At 62.0% G+C, this 15192-nt stretch overlaps 1 protein-coding gene across 3 annotated transcripts in view; it reads right to left on the minus strand.

Moving 5' to 3' along the window:
• Nucleotides 1-491: 491 nt before the first annotated feature.
• SLC12A5 (solute carrier family 12 member 5) overlaps nucleotides 492-15192 on the minus strand; it is a 31457-nt gene continuing 16756 nt past the window's right edge. For 2 of the 3 annotated variants that reach the window (XM_077187341.1, XM_077187340.1), the window contains exons 9-26: nucleotides 13331-13498; nucleotides 12324-12422; nucleotides 12107-12164; nucleotides 11288-11462; nucleotides 10353-10471; nucleotides 9956-10054; nucleotides 9746-9865; nucleotides 9467-9571; nucleotides 9210-9378; nucleotides 8175-8370; nucleotides 7925-8094; nucleotides 7685-7816; nucleotides 7397-7504; nucleotides 7110-7232; nucleotides 6836-7023; nucleotides 6478-6492; nucleotides 5805-5938; nucleotides 492-5306 (exon numbers count right to left, since the gene is read on the minus strand). In XM_077187341.1, coding sequence (XP_077043456.1) covers nucleotides 5215-5306; nucleotides 5805-5938; nucleotides 6478-6492; nucleotides 6836-7023; nucleotides 7110-7232; nucleotides 7397-7504; nucleotides 7685-7816; nucleotides 7925-8094; nucleotides 8175-8370; nucleotides 9210-9378; nucleotides 9467-9571; nucleotides 9746-9865; nucleotides 9956-10054; nucleotides 10353-10471; nucleotides 11288-11462; nucleotides 12107-12164; nucleotides 12324-12422; nucleotides 13331-13498 — 2270 coding nt within the window. In that variant the 3' untranslated portion in view covers nucleotides 492-5214. The remainder of the gene's footprint in view (nucleotides 5307-5804; nucleotides 5939-6477; nucleotides 6493-6835; nucleotides 7024-7109; nucleotides 7233-7396; nucleotides 7505-7684; nucleotides 7817-7924; nucleotides 8095-8174; nucleotides 8371-9209; nucleotides 9379-9466; nucleotides 9572-9745; nucleotides 9866-9955; nucleotides 10055-10352; nucleotides 10472-11287; nucleotides 11463-12106; nucleotides 12165-12323; nucleotides 12423-13330; nucleotides 13499-15192) is intronic. The other variant, XM_054644268.2, reaches the window with a different exon arrangement.

Below are 15192 nucleotides of genomic sequence, written 5' to 3' on the forward strand. Positions count from 1 at the left end.
ACCTCACAGGTCCTGACTCCTGCACAGCACTGGGGTGGCCTCAGGAAGATGTGGTGTGGCACAGCCAATACGAGGAGTCCAGAACCTCTCTGGTGACAGGTGGTGGGAGGGACAGGTCCAGGTCAGTGCCACAAGCCAGCGTGAAGTCAGGGCTGCAAGTCCCTGTGCCTTCAGCACTGGTGTCCCATGGCTTCGTGCTACATCACCCCACAGGCTGAGTCTGGACAGCAGTGTGTCTGTCTGCTGTCTCTCCTCCTGTTAGATCCCCTTCTCCACCTCTACAATCCTGCAGCCAGGTAGAGCACTTTTGGTGGGGTGAAATCTTTGTGAGGTGAAATGTGGGAACTGCATCCCTTTGGAGAGGCTGTTCCTCTCCTTGTGCTTTGCTTCCTCTGCAATCTGCACCCTGTCAGGGTTTGCTCCATGTTATTGAAATGGTGCAAAATAGCTGTGGAGACCTGGAAGCAAGTGAAAAGTCCCCGTGCAAGTAGTGAAGGGTGTAATAAAATCATTTATTGCATTTTGTGCAGACAGGAGTCTAGAAAAATGAATACAGGTAAAGCAGTAAAGCAGTAACAGGGAGCATTCAACAGCTGAGGAGCCACTCCTCCATGAACACCTGCACAGAGAACACAGGGTCTGCACCGAGGCGGCCTAATGCACAACACTGAAACACACACAGAAATTAAATGCAAGCCTATTGGGGTTTTTTTTGGTTTGCAACCTGTTTTATTTACAAGGTTTTAAACTTAATTGCATTGCTCTGCACACAGATTCTCTAAAACACAAAGCATTCTAGGTCACTACATGTCTATTGAAATATTGCACTCGAATAAAAGTCACTTGAATGGACAGAGAACATCTAGCTACAGTGATTAAAAGAGTATTGAATGAACCGACTTTGTGATAACATTCATAACAAATATATTGCACATGTAGCACAGAAAGTGTTGTAACCAGCAGATCTCAGACCTTACGGTCTTTCTGCTAGTTTTTAGTCCTGCTACACAGAGGAGGGTCTTGACTCTTCTAGTGCAACTCTTGCCCTTGTGCAGTCTCTTGTCCTTCTCGTCCAGCCACAGACCAGCATCTGCCCAGGCTGGATGCTGCCTGTGCCTCCTGTCCCTGCTGCCCTGTGGCTTGCTGCCTGTGTTGTGTGGTGGCCACAGCAACCTGAGCTGCCCTCCACAGTGACCTGAGCTGCCCACTGCCACTCAGGGGCCAGGACTGCTTGGCCCTCTTGCAGCAGGGACTGGAGCATGTGCCACCAGCGCTGTGTGCTGGCCAAGCACTCCCTGCCAGCTGTGGCCACGCTCCAGCCCACCCTCCCATGGGTTGTGCTGCTCAGTGCTGCTCCTGCAGCAGCCTGCCTGTAAAACAAACTGGGGGGTCAAGACCTTCCTGTCTGGAACAAAAACCGGACCGTGTGTGCGCATGTGCCAAGGAGGAACTTGCATGTGTACCAGAGGAGGACACTGTCTTCACCACGGTGGAGCGGCAGAAGGGTGCTCCATGGGGAAACTGAACACTCACAGAGGCCAAACGTGCAGGGCTGGGTTTGTAAACTAACATGCAGTGCTGTCTGCTAAAACTGGCCCTCTCCAGCCGACAGCGAGGGGACACGCTGTGGAAACCAGCTCCTGTCTTGCCACAGCCAAACTGCCTGGCAGGGGTGTGGGAGCAGCCCTGACTCTGTCCAGAGCTGTGCCCCTGCTCTTGCTGAAGGATGGGGAAGGAGAATGCCTTTTTTCAGCAGTAGTGATGGAAAGGAATGGCCTTCCTACTCCCTGGGGGAGCCGGGACCATGGCTTTGCCGTCAGGGTGGAGTGATGCTGAGGGGAATGGGATCCATTGGTGATGCTGGGGGATGAAGCAAACCTGTCAGAAGTGTGCCCTGGCTGCTCTCACCACTGCTCTGCAAATGTCATTCCTGGCTGCCCTGTACCTGCAGCCAATGGAGGAGCCTCTCACCTGGCACTGTGAGGGTGAGTGCTGTCTGCAGGCTCAGCAGAGGCTGTGCATAACCTGTCCCTGCCCTCTGCCCTCTGCCCTGTGCCATGTGCCAGGGCAGGAGGGGACCGTGCTCGCTGCCTCAGGCCCAGCAGCACAGGGGGCAGCAGCCAAACTGCAATTAGAGGGCAACTGCAGGGAGTGAGTGGCATCTTGTGAAGAGGCAGAGCAGCTGGCAAGTGCTCGAGGCCCAACAACATGGTGCTAACACATGAGCTGTGTGGGCAGGCTGCTGTGCCTTCCCCCGCTGCTGCTGAAGTGCCTCAAATAATTTTGGGAGGCTGGAAACAGCCGGTGAGCTTGTGTGTGGTGGTAATGGGCCAGCTCCAAGCGGCAGAGCAGCTAGACACTGGCAAATGCTGGTTCCCATGGGCTGCCCTTCCCAAAACTAAAGGAACTTCACTTGCAGACCCCTACCTGCTCTTCTCACAGCTCCTGGGCTGCTGAGGCAGCAGCAGGACCAGAAAGTGCTACCCTGTGCATCTGCACCACTCGTCAGCCCTGAGCTCCTGTGCTGAAGCCAGGTCTCAGCTCAGCCTGACAGTCCCCCTGTAAATGCTGAGCTCCCCATGCCTGTGGGAGCAGCTTCCACAGCAGCATCTGTGGCACAGACCTGCAGCCACACAGGCCACCAAGCTACCCTGGCAGAAAGTCTGGCTGTGACTGGGACTGCTCCTGGAGAGAAGGGAGGCACTTCGGGAGTGATGGAAATGTAGGAGCAAGGTATGAGCAGGCACAGATGTGCAGCTGGGGCTTGGTTTTGGTCTAGGAGTGTGTCCAAGTAGTATCTTACAACAACAACAAAAAAATCCAACATCAAAAAACCCACTGCTTTCTATCCAAGCATCCCCAAATAGCTTTGGCCTGGACCTGGAGTAGAGGAGCTCTGAAAGGAAGCAGGGGCTGGAGTGGCCGGTGCAAGGGGGGTTTCCTGTTCTCAGGGAGGCAGGAGCCAAGGCTGGCAGGGGGTGGGGTGGGCAGGGAGCTGGGAGCAGTCAGGGCTGCCTGTGCCAGGCAGGAGGCAGCTGCTGCCAGGATGGACACCCGTGGGGATGCTGGAGCAGCACCCGCTCCCCCTGCCCCTGCTCAGTGCAGAGCAGCACTGGGGAGCGTCTGGAGGGGCTGAGGGGGCGAGTGCTTCAGCACAGGGGCTCAGCTCTGGCCAGGGACAAAGTGCTGTCCCAGGGCCCAGGCTGGCACAAAGCCGCCAGCGCTGCCGGGAGAGGGCAACTCTTAGCAGGCTGCACTTTGAGTGGAAGCTCAAATCTTCTGTGAAACAAGTTCAGAAAAGTCTGTGACTTCTTTTCCCTGAAAACTCTTAAGAAGCTAAATTGAGAAGAGAAGAGAATAAACCTGCGACCTGGCCCTTTCCCAGGGGCTGCTGGTGGCCGAGGAAGGCTGCAGCCTCCACCACCACTCTGGAGCGCTCAGTGCGACGGATGGGCTCCTGGTTTGTGCAGGAGCAGCCCGGCTCAGCTCCCCGTCCCTGCGGCCTGGTGCTAGCAGAGCCCTGCATCTCTCAGAATAGATATAGATCTCTATATATAGACTTCATCTGGTTCTATTAACATAAATATGATCACTTTAAAAATACACGTACTGTATTATGTACACTATGTACATGGGGCTGGGGCGGGCGCCAGCGGCACCCTGCTGCCCTCGCACCGCTTCCTGCGTGGTTCCTGGAACCGTTCACATTTGTTAAAAGCGCCTCAGTTTCTCTTCTGTGAGAGATGCTGGGGAGGGGGGGGCGGGGGGGGGACGGCGGCGGGGGCGACCCTGCAGCTGCTGCCAAAGATAAGAGGTGTTTGATCTGCCCCGGGGAGCTCTGCGGCTGTGGCTGGTGCCGGGGCTGCCCTGGCCAGCCGGGTGAGGGAGTGCCAAGATGCCGGGGGGACAGTGGGACCCCTGCAGCCCCCCCCTCACTGTGACGTCTTGCTGGTCATATCAGCAAACAGCCTTTGCATATGTTAAAAATACACACAGATCCAGACTGTCCTACAGCCCCCGGCAGCATCTGCGACTGCCTGGGGCCGCGGCCAGGGCTGGGTTAGCAGCAAAGCCCTGGGGAGCAGCAGGGAGTGCAGCGCGGCACAGAGGCGACCCAGACACATGTGCAGGTGCTGGGGCCAGCCGGACTGGCTGGTGCCGGGCCCTGAGAGCCCCAGTTTAGCGCGGCTGAGGGGGAGCAGGGTGGGGGTCCGGGACACCCCTGTGCCAGCCCAGAGCAGGCACTGGTGCCTCGGGGGTGCCCAGCTCACGCTCACATGGCAGGGCCCCTGCGCGGCTCCCAATACCGCAGCTCCACGCCGCGACTCCTGCGCAAGCACCTGCACAGCGCCGGGAAGAGAGAGCCCGGAGTCAAGCAGGGGGAACGGGGAGCACCCCCAACCACCCTAGGTCAGGGCTCCTGCTCTCACGGCCTTGCTGTGCTCCAGCACCTGAGCCCGCACAGCCGCCCCCCACCCTCTGCCTCCTCCAAACCATCGTGCTGCATCTCCACAAGCTCAGCCCGCGCTCTCCGGAGACATCGGTGCCGAGGCAGCGGCGAGCTGGGGCTGTCCAGGCCCGTGGCGGTGAGGGGCAGCGGGGGAGCACTGCGAGGGAGGCAGCCCCGCAGGTGAGGGCCCCGGAGGCGGCCCCGGGCGCGGCCGGAGGTGCGGACGGGAGCGTCCGGCGAGCGGAGCGTGGTGCTGCGGGTCTCTCTCTCCTCGCAGGGCCCCGCAGGGAGGCGCGGGGCAGGCGGCGGGCACAGGGCACAGGGCACGGGCGCGTCCAGCCGAGTCTGTGCAGGAGTAGCAGCACGGTGGGGCCAAGGTCCGTCTCGGCACAGCCGCCCTCCGGCCCGGCAGGGGCTGCAGCGGCAGTGCTGGGGCTGGCGGCGGGGCTGGCCCTGCCAGGGCGGGCGGGCGGTGGCGGCAGCGCCGAGCTCTGGTGCTCAGTCCGCGGTTCACTGTATATATTTATATATAAACAAGGACAGCAGTGCTGTGGTGTTGCAATGAGGAACAGCTGCTCTGGTGCTGGATGCTCCCGGAAGATCTGGTGCTGCAGTTCGAATGGAGAGATCAGGGGCACGGCCAAAGCCAGGAGAAGGTTATGCGCACCGGCTGCCATCCGGCCTTCCCTCCTCCCCTCGGGGAGCGCGGTGCAAAGGGGTGGCGGGGCTCTCAGTGTGCAGACAAACCTCTCTCGCGCCGTCTTTCAGGAGTAGATGGTGATGACCTCCCGGCCCCCACCACGCACCAGGAGCACTCTGTCCAGATGCTCCGTCAGCACCTCCAGGAACTCCATGTCTGCGCAGCCGTCAAGGAGGACAAACTTCACACCTGGGGAACATGGGGACAGCCCTGTGCCATCCCCGCCCAGCCCCAGCTGAGCCTGCAGCACTGACACCTCCACACCAGAGCCAGGAGCTGGCGGGGTCAGTCCCAAGCCAAGGGGCCAGGGAAGCCCACCCGTGCTGGTGCTGTGCGATGGGGATGGTGACTGAGCCAGCAGATGGCTGAGCCCCACAGACCTCTACCCGGGCCCCTGTCATGTGCCACTGCACTCATGGTGTAGGTGCAGTGTCATGTGCTCCCACCACCCATCATGTGCTGGAGGAGCAGGCTGGTGCCAAGGACAGCTACTGGAGCCGGCCAGGAGCAGGAGGTGTGGAGGGGGTCCAAGCTCAGGAACTGACCTGTGCCTCTTGGCACTCGCCTAAAAGACCCACCAGTTTTGGGGAAAACATGGACCCTGGTCCCCCTGACACAGAGGGGTTCTGATGAGTGGCCCCACAGGAAGGATACAGTTCTCATCCCCTTTCCGGTTACGGGGAGGCCCTGGCATGTTCAGCAGGACCAGCTTGGCATCCTGGGACTTCTTCACAATCACCTCATTGAGCCTCACAGCCGTGTGCATCCTCCTCACGTTGGACTGGTTCCTGTGGGCAACAGCACGTGTGGGCACGGGACAGGCAGGGTCAGCCTCCAGCCCACACCAGGCCAGGGAGCCACAGGGCACACTGGCCTCCTGCCCTCGGGCAGTGCAGCACAAACTCGGGGTGCAGCAAGCTTTGCCAGGCTCTGCACTGGTGACTCTGAGCCTGCACTGGTGACCATGAGCCGCAGGGCCACAGACGGTGCCCATGGGCAGGGGCAACCACGGCTGCTCAGAGCCAGACTGCGTGGAGTGAGCAGGAGCAGGCAGCACAAGTGTCACCGTGGGTGCCTGAGCCCAGGCTTGCAGGGAGCTGCTGGCAGCATAGCAGGGCAGCTGAGGAGCGTGTGGCACGGGCAGTGCACGGTGCACGGGGCTGGCAGCCAGAGCTGCCCGGGTGAGCTGTCTGGCACTGCAGCTGTCACGGCTCACTGAGCCACCCTCCTGCACAGGGGCAACCCCCATGGCTCCCACTGTGCTGCCCATGAGCACAACCCAGCTCCCTCCACCCCAGCCCCGGCACCCAGCCAAACCCAGACTTACAGGTTCTCCCACTCCCTGCCAGGAGCATGGTGGGGTCGGAGAGAGAGAGAGAGGAAGAGAGAGAAAGAGAAAGAGAGAGAAATGTGGTGAACACCAAGTGGGGACCCCCACTCCCCACAGCACACCCAGCCTGGGCACCCCATCCCTTGCCAGCACAGTTCTACACAGGGACCCCTCCCACCTGCCCCCAGCCCCTCTGCAAGGGCACACTCAGCACCCAGGCTGCCTGACCACTCCTCAGGGCAAGGATCAAGCTGGTGCTGCCGAGGCCCTGCCTGCACCTCCTGGCTGGGGCAGGCAGGGACAGCCAGGATCACAGGGCATGGGTGGGACAAGGTGGCAGCATGGGGGGCCATACGGCTTCATGCTGAAGAAGTCTTTGATGCCCTCAGGGCTGACAGGGCTCTTGCTCTTGTTCTTCTCAGCAACGGACTTCTCCTTGGTCCAGGTGAGATGCACCTTCTCAGGGGCTGCCTCCACCTCATCACCAGGAGACTGAGAGCTGCTGGAGAAGGTGGTGGCGTTCTTGTCGTGGATTAGTTGGACCTGCAAAGGGAAGAGGGGAATGGTGGGCAGGGCCTGGGGCCTGGGGCTAGCCACCTGCCTGACCATGCCTTGGTACAGCCCCTCACCTCCTCCTCTGGCTTCTCCTCGCCATCAGCAGCCTGCTCCTCGGGGACGTTCAGGCGCAGGCGGGTGTTGGCTGGGTTCTTGCGCCGGATGGAGCCACGGGACTCATCCGTGATGCTCTGGATCTGTGTGGGAGGGATCAGCCAAGGGAGTTGGGCACAAGAGGATTGGCTGGGCAGAGTCTAGCCTGAAGCCCATCAGGATGAGCACACAGAGCTGCAGGGCAGCTAGGTTCACATCAGAGCCACCACAGGGGTGAGAGCCCACCCAGCCTGTCCTGCAGCCTCACCTCCCGCTCCCGCTCATTCTTGGTGAGGTGCATTTGTTTGAGGATCTGGGAACGCTGCTCCATCACCAGTGTCTTCTCATAGGTGTAGGCAGAGATGTCACTCTCATGCTGTGGGGAGAACAGAAGAAATTTGGGGCAGGGTTAGCTGTACTACCTGCTCCCAGCAAGGCCCAGCATGTCCCCGTGGTGCTGTGTCCCCCCATGGTGCCATGTGCCTCATGTCAGGCTCTGTCTGGCTCCCATGCACAGCATCCCTGACTGCAGCACGTGCCCCGTCCCAGCACTCACCATCTCCACCACCTCCACCTCTGCGGTGATGCGCAGGTGGTACAGGAACGTGGTCAGGTCCTTCTTCATCTGGATGCTGTTGTCATCCATCTGTGCCACCGTGAAGATGCGCATCTTGCACTTACGCCACACCTGCAAGGGATGGGGGAGGCTTGGGCACAGCTCGACAGGGACAGCCCCAGCCCCAGCCCCAGCCCCAGCCCCACACTGCAGGGCCCAGCACTGCGGGGCCCAGTCTACCTTGTGCTGCCGCAGGAGGAAGGGCAGCAGCATCAGCATCCCCCCATCATGGACAATCCACCAGACGTCGATGTGGCCCTCCGAGAACCGCTCCTGGTTGCCCGGAAACATGGCAACATTCTTGGCCACCAGCAAGGCCAGATGCCCAGCTGTGGTCTCTCGCACCAGCTCTGGGAGGGGAAGGGCCACGTCAGCCAGGGCAGCTTGCAGCCCCCCAGGCCCGGCAGTGCCCACCCTCCACGGTGCCTACCAATGAAGTTCCTCCAGGTCTGGTGATCCTCCTTCTGGCGCCAGCTGCGGGGCCAGCCCACCAGCACTGTGTTGTGCTGCAGCCCCCCCAGCCCGCTGGACTGGATGAGGTGGGACATGCCATCCCGCAGGTTAGAGGAGATCACCACCTGACAAAAGCCCTTCACCTTCTCTGCTTCCATCAGGCGCCGGATGGACTGCAAGGGAGAAGGAAGTCAGAGATCCCAGGGTCTCGGGGATAGGCATGGATCATGGGCACAGCAGCTGCCAGGCCCAGCAGTGGCCCAACCCTGGCCAGATGAGGTAGAGGGTGCAGGATGTAGGGTACAGGTATAGAATGGGGGGTGCAGAGTATGGGGTACAGGGCTGTGGGGTGCAGATCCTCACAGGGTGCCTGGGTCTCTGTGCCCCATGGCAGGCCAGTGGCTCCGAGCCAGGGGGGTGATACCCAGCAGAGCAGAGAGCTGGCACACAGCTCTGCACCGTGCAGAGTGGAGGGTGTCCTTGTGCCAGGGCTCTGACAGGTGGCAGAGCAGCAATTAGAGTTATTTACTCAGAGAAATTATAACATGTCTGCATGGGAGAGAAACTGTTTGCTTCCAAGGGCTTAATCTCATTAATGTGCCGCCCCGCGGGTGCAGGGGCTGGGGAGTGCTCTCACTCTGGCGGGGAAAGGCTCATCTCCCACCTTGCCTGGCACCAGGGCCACAGAGACTGTGGCAAGGGTTGAGGCTGAGGAGTCTGCTCAGCCCAGGAGCACAGCAGCTGTGCCAAGTCCTGCAGCAGCTGGCCAAGACTGGGACCAGTGCTTGGCTGGTGCCAGCGTCTCTGGCGTCTTGGAGGGGAAGAGGAGTCCAGAGGTCCCTGTGGTACTGTGAGCACCAGTGAAGCATGGAGTCCTCAGGCTCTGCCTGATGCCACTGAAAGCTCTCCAGGCCATCCCAGGGCCACCAGTCCTGGCCATGGGGCAGAGACAACCCTGGGCACCTGGGGACCTAATGCTGGCACAGCCTGTCCCAGTGCAGGCAGCTCTCACCTCCTCTGCCCTCTGTGCCTGAGGATGGTTGTCCAGGAAGGTCCCTTCTAACACCGAGGCCACGATAGTGAGGCCCTTCCCAGCCTTGAGCTGCGAGGTGAAGGACAGGAGCTGCGGGTGCACCACGTTCTGCTCCTGATCCCCACGGACCAGGACCAGCAGCTGCGGCCTGGAAGGAAGGTCCTGCAGTCAGTGCCTGCACCCAGCTTGTCCCTGCCCTGGAACCCTGAGATCCCCATCTCCCTGCCCAGCCTCACCTCCAGTTTTTGGTGTGTGGGGGCCCTTCCTCCAGCCGCAGCAGGGCATAGCGGGCTGCACTCAGGGACAGGCCCCGGATCCCGTCACCCCACTCCTTCTCCGCCCTGCAGGAACCAGCAGCACATAAGGGATGCCCATGGCTCTGGCCACAGAGCACCACACTGGCACCCTGGAGCATCCAGGTGGGACAAGCAGCCCAGGGGAGCCCAGCAGCCACACTGAGAGGCCACATGGCCACGGGGAGCTGGACAGGAGCTGCACGCCGTGGCCTCCCTTACCCGCGGTACTCGATGTATTTGTAGATAAGGCCAGCGATCAGCATGGCCACCAGCGCGTAGTACCAGGAGCAGATGAACATCAGCGCCAGGCAGAGGCTCATGCCCAGGAAGGACAGGGTCCTGCAGAGGGCACAGAGCTGTCAGCCTGCCCTGAGCCCCCCGCTGGGGTGTCCTGGGTGTCCCTGTGTTGCCCCATCCCGCCCGGCTCACCAGTGGTAGTAGCGGAAGCGGGGCCGCCAGTTGGGCGTCCGCAGCAGCGTCTGCACCGCACACGCCAGGTTCACAAACATGTAGCACATGAGGAAGAACCTGCGGGAGAGAGCAGGGGACTGAGTGGGTGCAATGTGAGCGACTGAAGCCTCCACACCTCCTGGCCCCGGGGCGGCCAATGCCGGAGCACGCCCTGCTGCTGATGGACAGAGAAGCAGTGCCATGGACAAACCGAGCCTCAATGCTGGCCAAGGTGTGAGCCCAGAGTTCCTGCAGGGCCCGCCTCTTCCCAGGCAGGGGCCAGGGCAGCAGGTCCGTTCCCCCTCCCCCCGAGGAGCAGAGACCCACACACGCCACCCGCTGTTGTGAAGGGGCGGGTCGACAGCACGCTGCCTACATGGAGAGGATGGGAGCCACCTCGTCCAGGGAGGCGATCAGGATCCCGATTTCGCAGATGCAGGCTGTGAGCAGCAGGGCCCACGTCGGCTCCCCGTTGGCTTTGCCATGGCCAAAGACCTGGAAATGGGGGGAGAGGGGCGTGTCAGGCTCTGCGGTGCCCTGTAGCCCTGGCCAAGGGCACTCAGTGCAGTCTGATGAGACTGGACCCTCCCATACACCCAGCCCTGGCAGGAGCAGGGACTGGGAACACTGGGTGCCGTGAGCTGGCACATGTCCCATCGGAGTCTGCCAGGAAAGCATTCCCAGCGCTGGCTCCTGCTGACAGAACAGTCCCGTTCCCGGCAGATCCCGTGGCTCTCCCCACACCCAGCACAGCAGCCCCTGTACCGCACCAGGGACGAGCCCCTGCTCACAGCCTGGCCACAGCAGCACAGAGCCGAGCACCCCGTGCTTGGGACGGACACACAGCCGGGGGACAGTGGCCCCTCCTGCGGCTGCGGGGGGAGCGGGGAGGGGCCCGGGGGCGCGTGTCCGGACGCATTAAAGGGTGCGGGCGGTGCGAGCGAGAGCTCGGGCTGGGGCTGGCAAGGAGAAGGAGGGAGGATAAAATTAGCCCGCTCTTCCCTGGGGGGAGCTGTCGGGTTGGATTTGGAGAGATGAGGTTGTGGGAACGCGTCTTCAGAGAGCAGATAAAATATGAAGCGGCACGGCGGCGGGGGGGAGGGAATTCTGACCTTTCCCGACACTCTCCTCCCACCGATACCGCAGCCAGACCACCACGGCCGCCCACCGCCGTGCGGGATGAGGGCAGGGATGTGGGGCTGCTCCGGCAGCGACGGCGCCGGGAGGAGGCAGGGTGGGGTCCCAGGGCCTCTCTCTGCAGCCACAGTGGGCGCTCAGGGTGGGGAAACACCGGACTCGGGCGTCACCTACCCTGAGGAAGGGAACGATCCCATCCCTGGAGATGGCTTGCAGGAGGCGGGGAGCTCCGGTGAGACTCTGCAACCCAGCCCCGCAGGTGGAGAAGAACGAGCCAATGACAATGACCCACGGGGACGGCCACGCCAGGGTGCCAACCACCAGGTTCCCGTTGACAGCCTCACCAAACCTGCGGGGCATCAGCATCACCTGCAGCTCCATCCCATGACCGAGCACCAGCACCACAGTGGCACAACCCAGCCTCCCCCAACAGCACCACTCTGGGGGGATGTGACACAAGTGGGGTGTTGACTCAAGGGGTGAGCAATGGAGCAGGCTCAGAGGTTGCCAGGGGTCTGTCCTCATCCCTGTACCCATTATCATGGCAAAGGACAAGGGCAGGTGTGGGACAGGACTGCTCATCTCTGTGCCGGGGGGGCAATGATGATGCATGCAGTTGGATCCTGTTTGTGTTGGTGCTGGCGACCCAGAAGTGTCACCTGCCACGTGCGGTGAGCAGGGCTGCCCCAGATAAGCAGGAGCACAGGCAGCCCTGCCTGTTGACAAACAAGTGGCTGCCTGCAGCCCTGGAGGGGGAGGAATGCAGCAAACATGGATGGTTGGGATGCACACAAGCCCCCAGTGCCGGTTACAAGCTCCAGCCCCCCTGCCTGGTTACACCCACGAGCCCCCCAATGCTCCCATGTCTGCCCAGTGTGTCATGGTTGCAGCCTTCCCCAGACCTCTGCCTGCCCCTGGGGCTGCCCCTGCCCCAGCCTGTTCCAGGGGGCTGCCAAACTCTCTCCATGCCCCCCATGGCCTTGGGACACTCACTTGTCACGCAGGACGACCCCCTCGATGCATGCTCCAAAGAGGACAACAGAGCTGATATCTGCCAGGTAGTCAAGGAGAGCCAGGAGGATGCAGAGTCCTGCCTGCCCAGCCAGTGGGTGCTGGGACAGGGCCAGTGAAGCACCCGAGCTGATCTGCCCTGCAGAGCCCACCCACCCCCAGCCCCACAGCCCAGGCTCAGGCTAGCCCTGAAGGATACAGACTGCCGAGGTGGTGGCAATGGCCAAGATGGTGCCCGTGGGGATGGACTTCTGGGCATCCCGCAGGTCTCCAGAGCGGTTGGAGCCAGCCATGATGCCTGGGGAAAGAGGGGATGGTGTCAGGGGGAGCAGAGCTACAGCCCATCCCCGTCCCTCATGCCAGGCACCGTGTGAGCCCTGGGCACAGCAGGGCACGGCTCGGTGTGGGCCAGCATGGGAAGCAGCCATGATGGACGGGGGAGAAGGCGCTGCTGCGGCTTGGGGTACCCAGCCTGCTCTTCTCACCCCCCTCCAACACTTCCCCCCCTACCCCAAACCGCAGCCTGAGGCCACTCAAGGATTAGGCTCAAAAGCTCTCAAGTGCCTTGTCTCATTAGCCCTTAATTAGCTCAAGCAGGGACGGTGGCTGCCGCAGGGGCAGGGACAGGGTCCAGCCCCGACGTTGCTCGGGGAGGGCAGGAGGTCACGCAGGGACACGGCTGCACAGGCGGGATCAAGCCAGCCCGGGGGATGACCCGTGCAGCCGGGGCAGGAGCCCAGAGCCGCGGCACCGGGGGACCGGCTGGTGAACGGCGGCGGGAGGGCCGGCACCGGAGGCCGAGCGGCTGCCGGGGACCCCGCAGCCCCGGACCCTCCAGCGCTCGCCATGCCCGGGGCAAGCCGGGGGCTCCCTCTCGCCTTGGCCCCGCGGAGCTGCAGGGGAGCCCCCGAGGCTGCGCCCGCTCGGTTCCGCAGCGGGGCTGGGCCGGGGGGGCTCCTCTGCCCCCGGAGAACTAAAAATACCGGAGCGGCGGGACGTCAGCGCGCACCGGGCGGCACCGTCAGATCTGGAGCGCGGGCGGCTGCGGGGGAGGCGATGGCGACCGGCCGCCCCCGCGCCGCCGCTGTCACCGCCGCTGTCACCGCCGCACGCACCCCCGGGTGCGGGGGTGGCACACGTGGGGGAGCGCGCCCGGCCACACGTGCTGTGCCCGCGGCACGGAGCGGGGCCCGCGGCGGCTCCCACCTGTCACCGAGGGGAAGTAGATGCCGACGAGCAGGGTGAAGTAGGACGTCATGTCGCTGAAGACGTAGGGCTGGTCCATGTCTATTGGGGTGTCGGGGGAGCTCACCGAGGGCAGCCCCCGCTTCTCCACGATCACGCCCTTGGTCAGGTATGAGCTCCAGAGGTTCTCTGTGAGGAGGGAGGAGGCCGGGCAGCGCCTCTGGCAGGAGGTGCCCACAAGCCCCCACACCCAGCACAGCATCCCCACCCCGCAGGAATGGAACTGGGGGGCGTGTGGTTCTCCCAGCCCTTCCCCGGCCCCACTGAGCAGCCAGCTCAGCACTCACGGGGCCACGGGCATGCAGAGGGTGAGGATGGCAGCACAGGTGGGCAACCAGAGCAGGTTCATAATGCTGTTGGCAGCGTCCCCACAAGATACTGGAGCAGCTGACATGGGATTGCAGTAGCAAATAATTAAGAGGGTAATATAATTAATGCTGATCAACACAGGTTTAAGGGAAGTGGATCGTGTCAAAGTAACTTGATAATGTTTTTGATGGGATTATGAGTGCGGGGCTGATGTAACAGGCTTAGTGTCCCTCCGTGTGCTGCTTTGGCTGCAGATCATGGGGAGAAACTGGAGCAGTGGAGAGCAGCCAGCACCGGGCAGGGTGGGCAGAGGCAACTGCCCTTGGCATGTCACTGCTGGGGGGGCAGAGAGGAGCAGCCAGCCCTCAGCCCCCAGCACTGAGCCCCCTTCATGGCTGCTCACAGGTGACAGATGGAGCTGGCAGCCCCTATTGGCCTCACCTGTCTCATCCTCCCTGAAACGTTGTGTTTCTCCCCACCCCTCACCTAGGGCACAGCAAGCCCCAGTCACCTCTGCCAGGGTCAAACTGTGCCACCCGTCTTAAGATGCTGCTGGGACGGTCACCTTTGTCACCAGCCACCCCAGAGTGGGGTCCTGGCTCTGTCCCACTGCCCCCAGTGCAGGAGGGTTTGCTGCCCTGAGAGAGACCGGGGCAGTGGGGGTCTGCACCCCCTCCCCAGCAGCACCACTGCCAACAAGAGCAGGTTCCACCCAGCAGCCAGGAACTCCTTATCTGACCCAAAGGACCTCAGAGTGCAACATCACTGGGAGGCTCCCAAACACCCTGTGACTGCGCTCCACTAATCACCATCACAGCTGCAGCCCTGAGCACCACGTGCTCAGCTAAGTCTGACCTCCCGTGCCCGTGTCCACGCAGACACCAGGGCAGGATGGCTGGGGCAGCCCTGCAGCCATCAGGAATAACTGATCCTGCTTGTGGCTCTGCTGCTTTCCTGAGTCCCAACAACCACTCCAGCATGGGGGTCTACAGACACCCTCTGAATGTGGCACAGAGCATCAGCCTCTGCCACCCACTGCTGAGCGTGAGCACCTAGCAGATACACCAGCATCTCCAGAAAAACGGGTCAGAAGTGCTCCTCCCAGCAAATTCACGCATCTTTCTGTGGTCCTGGCCACTCTCCCAGCAGGGCTGTAGCCACAATAGCTAAGTGGCCCCAAGGGGTGATCGCTTCTCTCAAAACCTCAAATCGATACCAGCCTTTCCAAAGGCCAAGAGGAAGCAGAGGGAGGATTTATTCCTCCCCAGCCTTTGGGCCTCATTCTGAGCCACCCCACTGGCTGACACAGACTGCATGCAGGTGGCTGCAGTGCCCTGCTCTGTCACCCAGTTCAGGAGTGTCCCACTGCCCAGCACAGCATGAGCACAGCTCCCTGTGCCTCAGGAGCAGAGCAGCCCCCAGCAGGGATCTCCCACATGCTCTCTCATCTGGACCCAGCACTGTTTGCCCCCACAACACCTGGAATGGCTGAGGAGCCATGCTCAGGATGGTCT

Source organism: Agelaius phoeniceus, chromosome 17, assembly GCF_051311805.1.
Source record: "Agelaius phoeniceus isolate bAgePho1 chromosome 17, bAgePho1.hap1, whole genome shotgun sequence".
In the NCBI taxonomy this organism is placed as follows: domain Eukaryota; kingdom Metazoa; phylum Chordata; class Aves; order Passeriformes; family Icteridae; genus Agelaius; species Agelaius phoeniceus.